Below are 14,718 nucleotides of genomic sequence, written 5' to 3'. Positions count from 1 at the left end.
CATAGGAGTATTTTGATCTACTGTTCATTTCAAAGTAAAAATTCCATAGTGAAATGGTATACAAAACTTAAAAGTATTCAGGTTGAAAATCAAAGCCACTATAGTTTTTCTTTTTTCTAAATAGAGTTCTGAAGATGGCTTGAAAGAAAAAAATGAAATAATTGCCCGACTAGAAGAAAAAACCAATAAAATTACTGTAGCTATGAGGCAGCTGGAACAAAGGTACAGAACCTCCAGTCTTAGTTTCTTTTTTTTCCTTTTTTTCTCCCTTTTCTTTATTCAACTCTGACAGCTGCCACAAAAACCATTAGGAAAATTTAGTTTAGGACCTTCCCCCTCACCCCCCCAGTAGGATTTTGCCTTTTTTGTTTTGGTTGTTGCATGGAATCAAGTTGCTTTGTATTAGGCTGATTCATTTGAATTTACCATTTTGTGGATTTTCATAAAAAGGTCTGATATTGACAATTTCATGTGGTTCAATTTATTACATAAAACAAATACACAAGCAAAAACTTAAAAAAGTGAAAAACGAACAAAATCTATGGTGGAATTATCCCTGATTGATTTCCATGCATATTGATTGTCATATCTTTTGTCATTCACCATCTCTATCTGAAATTAGGCCTTGAGTTTGCAGTTTAGTGTTTCTTTGAGCTAGGACCCTCAACTGAAACCAAGAAATAATTTTATTTAAATTGAATTGTTTTATATTGGCATTTTTCACTTTTATTGTTGGAAAATGTAATGTATTTCCATTGATCTGTCATGTTGGTGTCAACATATGTCTTATCATTGCTTTCTTTGAATCTACTTATGAAAAACATAACTATTAATGCTTTATTGACATGAATATTCTTTTATTGACATCCTCTTTCTTCTTTTTTCTTTTTGTTTTCTTTATCCCCATTTTTACATTTTGGACATCTTTATTACCTTTTTCTGTCTTTGATTTCTGTCCATTCCATTATGAAGTGACAATGATTTGTTAACTCAAACTAGGACAATTGCAATGTCATTGGTGAAATACGCCAGCAGTGACACTCAAGACCAGTACAAGCTGGTCAAAGATATATCTTTCTGAAAACCACTTGTATTTAAACAGACTAAAAGAGAATCAACAATTTTATAATATATTAAATAGAAAATAATTTATGCTGTTAAGTATTTGAAAAGGGTATTAGGAACCCTATACACTTCTTGATCAGCTGCTATGGTAATACACTGCCATAAAGCAGAGTGGGTGCACTTGGATTTCCAAAAACACATTCCTCAAACCTTGTGCACAAAGGCTGATTTGAGTATTGACCTTTTGGAGGTCAGGATTTTCAAGTGCAGTTTTATCTTTTTAGCTACTTTTTGATGGAAAATATAAACATTGTTTCAAAATAAGTTAACCTTTGGTTTCACAATGTGTTGGCACAAATTTTTTCCCTCTTGGCCTAATGGCTTCTTTACTGATTTTTAAATATGTTTTAAAATAGTTTACAACCCAGATTGGCCATTCTCTTGTGCTTTAGCAGCTCAGTTTTCCAGTTCCCTTAGCCCTCTTCGATGATAGCACAACTTCAAGCCCTACCTCACTCTGAGTTTTATTTCGGTTTCTGTAATCTTAGAGAAATGTGCCCTATCCCCTCACCTTAATGTTTTAAATTTAGATTTAGAGATAACTTGAATGTTACTCTCATTTGCTTAGAAGTGGCATTTATACTTCTAAAATGTGTCAGGGTTGCCCCATTGGTATGGTTTTAGGAAGAAAAGAGGCAATTTTTTGGCTAGTCGAATAGCAATTTTACCTGTGATCCCCTACAAGGAGTTAATGTCTCTTGAATATGTGGGAAATGTTTTCTTATAAAAATATCAAAGTTAAATCTAAGAAATCCTAGATGGGAGGCAGGGAGTGGAGCTAAGCACAGTGAGAAGCAATGACTTAAAATAAAAACAGCAAATGAAAGTCACATTTTTAGCTAATTTTTAAATGTCAGTGATGAACAAAAATGATCTCTAGAGAATGTTGCCAACTAATACCATATTCCTTTGAATCTTAACACGCACATGTGCATACACACACAGAGCTTTTGGCATAATTTAGTAAATGCATAAAGATCCTACAGGGAGGACTTGGCTGTTATTTGAAGTAATTGCAGGTCTTTGCTCTTGGCCTTGTAGCACACTTGATTCCTGGCATACACATCCTAGCATAGTAAATAACAAATGTGGCTCCTTCACCTAGTGTAGACATAAATACTGTGCTTTACATGGTTTTGTAAAAAGGCAGTAATGCACCTATTATACTTTCAAAGTTGATTCATAATGCTCTACATAAGTGGTAAAGGCTGTATTGCTTTGCATTGTTAATTATGAACAAGAAATAAAACAAATTTGAAGATAGTATTCTGGGCATATTATATGTTATGTTGAAAAAAAATCACAAAACAATTTCTAGACATTGTGTGGCTCTTTCACGTTTGAGTTTGTGAGTTTCCCCCCAAACTTTGTTTTCATTTAGAAATGTTTCTATTTCCCCATTTTTCTTTTATTTGTCTTCTTCACCCTTTTACACCCTAGTTCTAGCCTCAGTTTTACCCAAAGTTGATTTGAATTACACCAGATTGCAGCAAGCAGAGAAGGCGCAAATGGAAGCTGAAGATGAAGACAAGAAATATCTACAAGAGTGTCAGAGTAAATCCGACAGTCTGCAGAAACAAATCTCCCAAAAGGAGAAACAGCTGTGAGTATTTCACTCTTGGAAACAAATACTTGTATTAACATAATTTCCACTGCCCCTTTTTTGCACATCAAGATAGGATACCTATATTTTCGTTAATGATTACAGCTAGATTGTGGAGTTCTCCTTGGGAAAAAAAAGTTAGAAAACATAATTATGATAAAACCTATGTTTCCAGATACTGAGTGTAATAGGCCTTTATAACTCAAAGGAACTTATATTATCATAGAACATGATGTTTTATGAGAATATTTTTATTAGTACTTCATATGATAGATCTGTATATCACCAACTAGGAAGGATGTCAGTATATGTCATTGGACTGAAGAAAAACACAAGTTGCAGATACTATGTGAAATATCCCATTTTTTATAAAATTAAAACCATGTACATATGTATATTTACATATACATAGAAAAGAGTTCAGGGGTGCCTGGGTGGCTCAGTCGGTTAAGCGGCCGACTTCGGCTCAGGTCACGATCTCACGGTCCGTGAGTTTGAGCCCCGCGTCGGGCTCTGTGCTGACACTCAGAGCCTGGAGCCTGTTTCAGATTCTGTGTCTCCCTTTCTCTCTGCCCCTCCCCCATTCATGCTCTGTCTCTCTCTGTCTCAAAAATAAATAAATGTTAAAAAAAAAAAAAAAGTTCAAAGAATTCAGATTCAGGTTCAAAGAATTCAGATTCACTCAGGGGAGTGATGGCAGATTAACAGGGGTATTTTAGTTTTTACTTTATAAACATCAGTATTTATTCCCCAGTAAGTATGTGGGGAAAAATTAACAACAATAGGAAATAGTTATGTATCATATTTAATAGATCATTAAGACTACATGCCATTTATGATGTGTAACTTGCTAAGCTGCAAGATTCAGTGATTGAAGTGATAAGTTCTTCCTCTAGTCTTGCTCATTTTCTAATAGTTCTGTCAGTTATCGAGAGGGCATTTCTTGAATATCCCATCTATAATTGTAGATTTGTGTATTTCTACTTTTAGTTCTATCAGTTTTGCTTCTTGTATTCTGATTCTGTTTGGTGCCAACACATTTAGGATTGCTGTGTCTTTTTGGCGAATTAATCTTTTTATCATTTTGTGATATGCCTCCTTGTCTCTGATAATTTTCTTTACAGGATATTAATAGAGCCACAGCTGCTTTCTTTTGGTTAATGTCATGTAGTAAACAAAAAATTAATGTTTGCATTTTTCAGTCTTTAAACTTTTGGTCTAATATTTATTATTATCAGTATATTTGAAGTAAGTTTCTCATAGTTCACGTTTTTTATCTGTTCTGACAATCTTTTTTTTTAAAGTTTATATTTGAGAGAGAGCGAGCATGCACATGTACAAGTAGAGAGGGGCAGGGAGATAATCCCAAGCAGGGTCCACAGTATCAGTGCAGAGCCAGACACAGGGCTTGATCCCATAAACTGTGAGATCATGACCTGAGCCAAAGTCAAGAGTTGGGTGCTTAGCCGACTGAGCCACCCAGGTGCCCCCTGACAATCTGTTTTAACGATGTATTTAGTCCATTTACATTTAGTGTAATTGTTGATATGAGAGCTTAAGTCTACTATTTTATTGTTTTTTTTCTCATTCCTTTATTTCATTTTTCCTGCCTTCTCATGGGTTGAATATAACTTAGAATTCCTATTTATCTCTAGTGCTTTTAAGTGTATTCCTTTGTATAGATATTCTAGTGATTGCTCTACTTTCTTGTATGTTTGCAGCTTTTCACAGTCTACTGGTGTTTTACTACTTTGAATGAAGTGTGGAAGTCTTACCTCCACTTGGATCTTTTTATTCACTTCCCTTTATAAATTTTTTTTTTGAGAGAGCGAGAGCAGTGAGAGAGGGAGACACAGAATCTGAGAGAGGCCCCAGGCTCTGAGCTGTCAGCACAGAGCCGAATGCGGGGCTCAAACCCATGAACCGTGAGATCATGACCTGAGACAAAATTGGACGCTCAACTGACTGAGCCACCCAGGTGCCCCTATCCACTCCCCTTCATAACATAAGTTGCTTAAATATTTTCCCTGCATAATATTGAGAACCACATCAGACAGTATTAGAAAGTTTTTATTAATTTTTTTAAGTAAACTCTAAGCCCAGCATGGGGTTTGAAGTCACAACTCTGAGATCAAGAGTTGCATGCTCTACAGCGGAGCTAGCCAGGTGCCCCTACATCAGACAATATTATAGTTTGTGCTTCAACCCTGAAACATAATTCAGAAAACTCTTTGTTATTTCTTCTTCACTCTTGATATTTTAAGTTTTCTTCTTTGTGTCTGGAGAACTTCTTTTGCCATTCTTTTTAGGGTAGGTCTATTGGCAGCAAATTCTCTTAGTTGTTTTGTTTCCTCCCATCTGCAGTCTTGATTTCACCTTCATTTCTTTTTTTTTTTTTAATTTCTTTTTTTAATTTACATTCAAGTTAGCATATAGTGCAACAATTATTTCAAGGGTAGATTCCTTAATGCCCCTTACCCATTTAGCCCATCCTCCCTCCCATGACTCCTCTAGTAACTCTCTGTTTGTTCTCCATATTTAGGACTGTCTTATGTTTTTGTCCCCCTCCCTGTTTTTATATTATTTTTGCCTCGCTTCCCTTATGTTCATCTATTTTGTATCTTAAAGTCATAATATGAGTGAAGTCATATGATGTTTGTCTTTCTCCGACTAATTTCACTTAGCATAATACCCTCTAGTTCCATCCATGTAGCTGTGTTTGGCAAGATTTCATTCTTTTTGATTGCCGAGTAATACTCCATTGTGGTTATATATACCACACCTTCTTTATCCATTCATCCATCGATGGGCATTTGGGCTCTTTCTATACTTTGGCTATTGTTGATAGTGCTGCTACAAACATTGGGGTGCATATGTCCCTTACAAACAGGACACGTGTATCCCTTGGATAAATACCTAGTACAATTTAGTAGTACAATTGCTGGGTCATAGGGTAGTTCTATTTTTAATTTTTTGAGGAACCTCCATACTGTCTTCCAGAGTGGCTGCACTAGTTTGCATTCCCACCAGCAGTGCAAAAGAGATCCTCTTTCTCTGCATCCTCACCAACATCTGTTGTTGCTTGAGTTGTTAATGTTAGCCATTGTGACAGGTGTGAGATGGTATCTCATTGTGGTTTTTCATTTGTATTTCCCTGAGGATGAGTGATGTTGAGCACTGTTTTATGTGTCAGTTGGTCATCTGGATGTCTTCTTTGGAGAAGTGTGTATTCATTTCTTTCGCCCATTTCTTCACTGGATTATTTGCTTTTTGGGTGTTGAGTTTGAGAAGTTCTTTATAGATTTTGGATACTAACTCTTTGTCTGATATGTCATTTGTAAATATCTTCTCCCATTCTGTCAGTTGCCTTTTAGTTTTACTGTTTGTTTCCTTCACTGTGCAGAAGCTTTTTATTTTGATGAGGTCCCAATAGTTCATTTTTGCTTTTGTTTCCCTGCCTCTGGAGATGTGTTGAGTAAGAAGTTGCTGCAGCCAAGGTCAAAGAGGTTTTTGCCTGCTTTCTTCTGGAGAATTTTTATGGCTTTCTGTCTTACATTGAGGTCTTTCATCCATTTTGAGTTTATTTTTGTGTATGGTGTAAGAAAGTGGTCCAGGTTCATTTTTCTGCATGTCGCTGTCCAGTTTTCCCAGCACCATTTGCTGAAGAGACTGTCTTTATTCCATTAGATTCTTTCCTGCTTTGTCAAAGATTAGTTGGCCATACGTTTGTGGGTCCATTTTTGGAACCATTTTGGTTCTCTATTCTGTTCCATTTATCTGAGTGTCTGTTTTTGTGCCCATACCATACTGTCTTGATGATTACAGCTTTATAATACAGCTTGAAGTCCGTCAGCTTCATTTCTGAAGGATATTTTCAGAATATCCTTAGAATTCCAAATTGACAGTTCTTTTCTTTCAGCACTTAAAAAGGGTTGAATATTTTCTTTGGTCTCCATAGTTTCTGATGGAAAACACTGTCATTTGAATCCTTGTTCCTTTACCCAAGATTATTTTCTTTTGGATTTATCCTTTTTGGGCTTTGGTCATCTTCTGTGTGTGTGTGTGTGTGTGTGTGTGTGTGTGTGTGTGTGTGTTTATTTTTGAGACAGAGGCAGAGAATGAGCAGGGGAGGGGCAGAGAGAGGGGGAGACACAGAATCCAAAGCAGGCTGCAGGCTCTGAGCTGTAAGCACAGAGCCCAAGGTGAGCCTTGAACTCGTGAACTGTGAGATCAGGACCTGAGCCGAAGTCTGACACTCAACTGAGTGACCACCCAAGCGCCCCATGGTCATCTTCTTGATACTACACTTTATCTTAGCTAAAAGGACAAGAAGCAATTGGTCAGCTTCTTGAATCTTTAGGTTTATCTTTGACAAATTTGGAAATTTTTAGGCATCTTTTTTCCTACATACATTTTCCAGTCCACCTGCTTTCTCTTCTCTGGAATTCTGATAACATTGAATGTTAGAATTTTTTTTTTTTTTTTTTATAGTCCTGTAAGTTTCCAGTCTATTTTTTCTTTCTTGTTCAAATTGGGTAATTTCTATTGTAGTGTTGTGTGTTTTGTTTCTCATTTTTAAGTAGGCTCCATTCTCAACATGGGACTTGAACTCATGACCCTGAGATCAAGAATTGCTTGTTCTACTGACTGAGCTGGCTGGGCACCCCTCTACGGTAGTGTTTTGAAATCCATTCTTTTATCATCATCTTCATTCTACTGAGCCATTTAGGGTGGTTATTGTAGTTTTCAGTTCTAAGATTTTCATTTGAGTGTATTTTCTTCCTCCTTTCTTTTTTTGCTAAAGCTTCCTGTTTTGTTTCAGGTATGTTTTTAATTGGTCATAGGAGCATTTTTATGATGACTGCTTTGAAATTCTTGTCTAGAATTATCTGACATGGTGGCATCTGTTTTTTCTCATCGAAGTTGGGATTTTTCTTGGGTCTTGTTATGACAAATTTTTTTCAATTGCATTCTGGATGTCTTGAGAATTATGAGACTGCATCTAATTTAATTTTACATTTGAGCAGTTCTCCACTGAAACCACACCAGCAGGGAGAAATATAGACACTGACTCTTTATACCAAGTGAGTATAGCAGAAGCCTAGGACCATTCTGGATGGGATAGAGAAGGGTGCCTAACTATGGGGCAAGGATTGAAATCTATGCTTTCCACTTACTCTCCACTGACACAGTGGAGGAGAGGAGTTGTGTCTTGTTACCATAAAGTAGGAGTGGAAGTCCAGCCTTTCCTCTTGGTCTCTGCTGATAACATCCTGGAGGGGGAGAATTAGAGGTATCTCATTACACTGGGCAGGGGTTGAAATTTAGGTTTTTCACTTGGCTTTCACTTACCCTGTGGTGAAAGTGAGAAATGCCTTGTTACTGATGTAGGGATAAAAGTCCAGGTTCCCCATATAGTCTCCACTAATATAAGGGTGGTAGACATCTCATTACTGCTGAGTGGTAGTGAAAGTCCAGGCTCCCCACTTAGCTTTTGCTGACAGTGGTTGGGGGCCTATGGTTTTCTCCACCTTCCACCTGCTCCAGGGTGGTATTGTCACAGAGTAAATACAGTTTCTAATACTTAGAAACAGGGTATGTATTGTCACAAAGGTTTCTATCATGCTAGGCTACCTCTTCCCGGTTCTTTAGCAAGAGAGAGGAGGCTTTTCTTGGGGCGTTTTTTTTTGTAATCATTTTTTTAAAGTTCCTTTTAACCTACTACAAAAATAACATTTTTCTTATTCTGTAGAATAAGGCTTTAGGCTAAGGAGTATCACCTTAGTTGAAAACTTGCATCATTTGTACATTATGAAACTAAAACCCATCCCCCAAAACAAAAACACTCAGTAAACAAACATTTTCTCTTAATTTTAATGCTTCCATAAAAGGATAGCTAGCATTTTCAAGGCTCCCTTGGCAACAAAAATCACAAGAAGCATTTAATTCATCAGGTTTCTTTCTTTCTTTTTTTTTTTTTTTTATGTTTATTTACTTTTGAGAGAGAGAGAGAGACGGAGCTCAGAGCTCAAGCAGGGGAGGGGCAGAGAGACACAGAATCCGAAGCAGGCTCCAAGCTCTGAGCTGTCAGCACAGAGCCCAACGCCAGCTCAAACCCATGGACTGTGAGATCATGACCTGAACTGAAGTCGGATGCTCAACTGACTTAGCCACCCAGGAGCCCCTAAGTCATCAGGTTTTTTAATGATGTGAAATATTTTGTTGTTTAAGCCTGTGCCCTACCAAATGAAAAACATGAAAAGCAAGACTGGAACACTTTTGCCAGTCACTAGAATACAGTTTTAAAATTCTGGTACTCTGTGTTACTGAATCACTTAGACAAATCTGATATTTATCTGCATTGATGCAGCTATTCCTTGACCAAAGGATGATCCAATTAACACTGTAGGGACCTGGCCCTTCCCTATAGGGCTAACCTATTCAATAAGTCTTGGGTACAACTGTAGAGAGAAGATGTTTGTTTCTGCTGAAGCCATAAAGTAAGTTTGTCTCTCAGTTGGTGACATTTTGGTAGAGTATGAACATGTGAACATGTGACATTTTGGTAGAGTATGAACATGTGAACAATTTGATTCTCCCTGATGGCTTAAAAAATTGAAATGGTTTCTGTAGAAATGGGCAGCTGGGACTGTGTCCAAGAAAAACAAATTCCCATTTTGGAGAAGTAACTTTATTGATTTCTGACTATGAAAATATTACATGCTGTTGGTTAAATGTAAGAAAATACAGAAAAATGTGAAGAAAATAAAAATTAGAGCAAACTTTTTTAACATTTGGTGAGTATCCTTTTTTCTGGTATGCATAGATGTTTTTTATGTTTTTTAGACAGAGGATCATGCTACATGCTCCTTAGTATTTTGTTTATGGCATTTACTATGTCATGGACATTGTATCATATCAATTAACGTAGGCCTATACCATCATATCAGTTAACCTGAAGGAATCCTTTAGCCTGAAAAATTGTGCTTAATTCTTTGAATTTACATCTTTGAGTATTGGTGAGATCCTTTTATATATCTTTATTTGGTTAGTTACCAGCTCCTATCATCTACTTTTTTCCCTTGGGGTGTTCAGCTTATTAATATTTATTTGTAAGAGCCCTTAATGTATTGGGGCGCCTGGGTGGCTCAGTCAGTTAAGTGTCTGACTTCGGCTCAGGTCATGATATCGTGGTTTGTGAGTTTGAGCCTCATGTCAGGCTTTGTGCTGAAAGACTGCTTTGGATTCTGTGTCTCCTTCTCTGTGCCCATCACCTGCTCACACTCTGTCTCTGTCTGTCTGTCTGTCTCCCTCTCTCAGAAGTAAATAAACCTTAAAAAACATTAAAAAAAAAAAAAACTCTTTATGTATTTACTCTGGGTATTTCACAGACAGTGAAATGTTTTCTAAGTTTACTGTTTTTAAACTTTGTTCATAGTGGTTTTTTCATTTAGATATTTAAAATATTCATGTAGTTGTATTTTTCCTTTTTTCTTCCTTTATGGTTTCCAACTTTGGTGGTCAACATGTGTTTTGACAATATATTTATAATAACTTAAAATTTTTTTTCCCTTGCTTTTTCTCTCAGTCTTTTTCTGATTCTGGATGATGAGGCCACTCTGTAGTTTAGTTATTTCACTTTTAGTAACATAAACCTGTTTCTGTATTCTTTTTTTTCCCTTTTAATTGATTTATCTATTTTTGAGAGAGTGAGAGTGGGGAGAGCAGAGAGAGAGAAAGAATCCCAAGCAGACTACACATTGCCAGTGCGGAGCCTGATGCAGGGCTTGAACTCATGAACCGTGAGATCATGACCTGAGCTGAAATCAAGAGTCGGATGCTTAACTGACTGAGCCATCCAGGCGTCCCTGTATTCTTTTCGAATGTATAGTGAAATAGTATTTATAAACAATTTGTAAATTCCATTTAGAGGTATCTCTTCTCTTCATCCTGAATTATAAAATCTGAAATTTACTTCACTGAGAAATAATGTGGCTGTAGATGGAAATGCTAACTTTATGAAGAAACAAAAGTAATCAAAATATTAACACAAGAATATTAAAATGATGTAATATTGTGATAGTGTCCATATTATGATACATTGGAATTAAAATTTAAAGTATTAGAAACTGTAGCATTATCAGCATATGCCTCATCTGTAATACCTACTTATGAGCAATAATTTTCAAAATGATTTCTTTTCAGTATCCTAAAATGTAGGAGTTTGACTACTTTTGTTTTGCCAGCTAGTACCTATTAGAATGATGAGGTGGTGTTTCAGATGTGAATTGGCATTTCCAGGCAGTATGGATTTCCCCCCAGTGTCTCCTTGGTCTTAGATTTGTCTTGTAATTGGTCAGCTTTCAGCAGTAGTCTGTAAAGTAACACTTTGTATGAGGGTTGATTTTTCTGTGACTGATGTTAAATTGCTTTAGTGGTGGCTGTACTTCTTATATCAGAAATATAGTTTGTTGTAAAATTTTCCCATGGCACAGAAATGTAAATAATTAAAACCTCACATTTTTCTCCTTGATTCCATTCCCCAGATGTAACTAGTTTTAATCGTGTGATATGCCCTTCCAGGCATTTTCTGTGTTCTTACAGTACTTATGTTTACAGAATTGAAAAATGACATAAATTATTATTTAGCAAGGAGTTTTTGTGGTTGGCAAATAAGTTGATACCTCGGGATCAAAAAACCCTGTGCTGCTGAACTTATTTACCAAAAAATATTTATGAAAGAAAATACCTGAAGAAATGCACAAAAGTGAAAACAATCAACCAAAAAGATGCTGTTACTAAAGAGTACAAACAACTCTCGTGTGATAAATAGCACTAAGCTTCTGTGTATTTGTCATTCAAGGGTGCAACTGGAAACTGATTTGAAGATTGAGAAGGAATGGAGGCAGACTTTGCAGGAAGATCTTCAAAAGGAGAAAGATGCCTTATCTCATCTTAGAAATGAGACCCAGCAAATCATTAGTCTTAAAAAAGTAAATGGTGGTAAAACTTTTAAAAATTATATCTTTGAAAACTAAGTTACTTAAAAGGAGAAATCATAATTTATATTTATACCAAAGAGACAGAATATACTAGTCATCTTTAAAAATACCAATAAGAAGTGGCTCTTGGCTGACTCGGTTGGTAATATATGCAACTCTTGATCTTAGAGTTGTGAGTTCGAGCCCCACGTTGGTTGGAGAGTTTACTTAAAAAACACAAAACCAGTAAGGAGATTAAATGAATGTGAAATAGGTGATATTTGATGGAGCAGCGATGAAAGAACTTGGACATAGAGTTCTATTTTTTATAAAAAACTAAAGGATATGTGTTCCTAATTATTGTATGTATACAATTTGGAGTTTCTTGTTTATTTCCTTTAAATTGCATTTTCTGTCTTTTTATTGTTTTGAAGGAGTTCCTTAACATCCAGGATGAAAATCAGCAGTTGAAAAAAGTACATCACGAACAGGAGCAAGCTCTTCAAGAACTTGGCAGCAAACTTAGCGAGTAATTTCTCCTTTTTTTTCTTGATCTCTGTAATCATTGACTTGTATAAAGGTATGAATGAGTGCCGAACCAAATAGGAAGAAAAGTTTAAATGTAGAAAAGAAAGATATGAACTATTAAGGAAAATCAAAACCAAACAAAAACCTTAAGGATAAACATGCAAGACTGTGGATTGGAGGGATTTTGTTAAAAGTTGTGTTCAGTTTAGTAAATTTAGCTCTAAACATTTCCTGTAGATAAAAGTTAAGACTCTAATTTCTTCAAATTAGAGAATTCAGAAGTCCATTTAATATGTTTTTCCCAGAAAAACAGAAACCAAATTTCCAAACTATCTGGAGAGATCTTGTTCAGACTGTTTTGAGAAGGAGCTAACATTGTGAGGAGTGGAGAGTGTTTTATGCTAGAGTTGGGGCTTAACTTCATACAGCAAAGTTGGTTCTGTTGCAGTGAAGTGTTACTGGGTTCCTAGAAAGACAAGAAGGAGAAATGTTGTTCTTTCTCACACCTTCCTCCTTGTTCCGTGTAGTCTGTGTTTTGGGTTAGCAGCTTCATCTTTGTGCCCTGATAGAACATACTGCCAAGTATCTGAGATAAGCTCTAGAAGGTTTAATTTAGTATTAAATGTATCACTGCCATGTAAAAAAAAAAAAAAAAAAAAAAAGTGTCACCTTTTTTAACACCGAAGAGTAAGAGTAAGAAAGCTACAGTGCCCGCAATCTTGTCACCTATGTAAATCCCTTTGATGTTTTATATGGTTAGGAAGTTTGTACACCTTAGAACAAAACTGTACCTGAGCATCTCGGCCTTTATGTGGATGTGGTTAGTTACATATATGTACCTATATATCATTTGTAAAAATTAAACTCAATAGAAATCATAACTAGAATGGAGACTTCATTGCTAAAGATGAGATTTCTTTAAGAAGTCTTGAAACCAGTTTCCGGTTGCCACAGGAAAGAGTAGTTCACTAAAACCACTAAAGGAAATACCAGTTTTCAAAAAGATAAAGCTGTTGGGGCACCTGGCTGGTTCAGTTGTTAGAGCACGAGGCTCTTGATCTCAGGGTCATGGGTTTGAACCCACGTTGGAGGGTAGAGTTGGCTTAAAAAAAAAAACAACAAAGATAAAGCTATTTTTGTTTCTATCAATTCAAAGAACAATTTGCATTGTGACTCTGATAAGAAAGATTTCAATTCTAATCTGGCATCCACCTAGTGAGCACTTTGACTCGGACCCTATGCTAAGTGTTTATTACTTTATTTCCCATATATTCATTTGACAAATATTAAGCTTGTATTATATGCCAGGCACTATTCCAAGTGCCAAGTACTCAGCAATGTACAATCCCCACAACAAAAAATACTTTTATTAAGATCATAAAGGCTTAATATTAAAACAGATTAGAATAGGGGTGCCTGGGTGGTTAAGCATTGGACTTCAGCTCAAGTCATGATCTCATGGTTTGTAAGCACGGGTCCCGCTTTGTGTGAGCCCTGCTCTCGCTCGCTCTCTCTCTCTCTCTCCCCCCTCCCTCTCTCCCTCTCTCTTTCTGCCCCTTGCTCACCTGTGCGCACACACTCTCTCTCTCTCTCTCTCAAAAAAAATCCCAAAAAACAAAAAAACCCCAAAACAGATTAGAATAGTAAAATGGGAGTAACTTTTCACCCATCTCCCATGCAGTGCTAAAGACTGTGGAGTTGTAAACTCATGATCATTTGAATGTTCAGATAGCTGAATTCATCACTTTTTTTCTTTTGAAGATTTTATTTTTAAGTAATCTCTACCCCCAATGTGGGGTTTGGACCTATAACCCTGAGATCAACAATTGTGTGCTCTACTGACTGAGCCAGCCAGGCGCCCCTGAATTCACTTTTTCCCCCCTTTTTCCTTTAGACTGGTTCATTGTTTCTCAAATTTTATTTTGCATGAAAATTACTGCTCAAAGTTGGATATACTCAACAATCTATACTGAACTTTATGCGCTATTTAAGGAATTTTCAAGAGTCATTTTGACCAAGTTTTTTTGCATGTATGGACTGCATGTCTAACCCCTGTGTAAACTACTGTATGCATGTTCTTCTGAAGTTTGTGGGTTTCTTTCTTTCTTTTTTTTTTTTTTGTCTTTTTAGGAATATATTAGAGGTTTTTCTGTATCAGTACATACTGATATTCCATAGGATGGATGTGCTATAATTGAAACTGTTTCTAATTTTTTTCTTTTATAAATGATACTGCTGTGAACATCCTTGTATGTACATGTTGATATCTTGATATACTTAAAAAATTTTTTTTAATATTTATTTTTGAGAGAGACAGAGACAGAATGCGAGTGGGTTAGGGACAGAGAGAGAGGGAGACACAGAGTCTGAAGCGGGGCTTGAAGTCACAAACTGTGAGATCATGACCTGAGCCGAAGTCAGACGTTCAACCGACAGAGCCACCCAGGCACCCCGATATACTTTAATGAGGATATCTGAAAA

The 14,718-nt window shown here is 36.3% G+C and overlaps 1 protein-coding gene across 9 annotated transcripts in view; it reads left to right on the top strand.

Moving 5' to 3' along the window:
* Positions 1-14,718, top strand: part of RUFY2 (RUN and FYVE domain containing 2) — a 50,218-nt gene that overhangs the window by 23,283 nt on the left and 12,217 nt on the right. For 7 of the 9 annotated variants that reach the window (XM_043596472.1, XM_043596476.1, XM_043596475.1 and 4 more), the window contains 4 exons: positions 125-222; positions 2,609-2,728; positions 11,592-11,721; positions 12,144-12,238. In XM_043596472.1, the coding sequence (XP_043452407.1) occupies positions 125-222; positions 2,609-2,728; positions 11,592-11,721; positions 12,144-12,238 (443 nt within the window). Of the gene's footprint in view, positions 1-124; positions 223-972; positions 2,392-2,565; positions 2,729-11,591; positions 11,722-12,143; positions 12,239-14,718 lie in introns of those variants that run through there. The other 2 variants (XM_043596478.1, XM_043596477.1) reach the window with 2 other exon arrangements.

The sequence above is a fragment of the Prionailurus bengalensis genome, chromosome D2 (assembly GCF_016509475.1).
Source record: "Prionailurus bengalensis isolate Pbe53 chromosome D2, Fcat_Pben_1.1_paternal_pri, whole genome shotgun sequence".
NCBI lineage: Eukaryota > Metazoa > Chordata > Mammalia > Carnivora > Felidae > Prionailurus > Prionailurus bengalensis.
The sequence above is the reverse complement of the archived record's forward strand: the minus strand, read 5'-3'. Positions and strand labels throughout refer to the sequence as shown.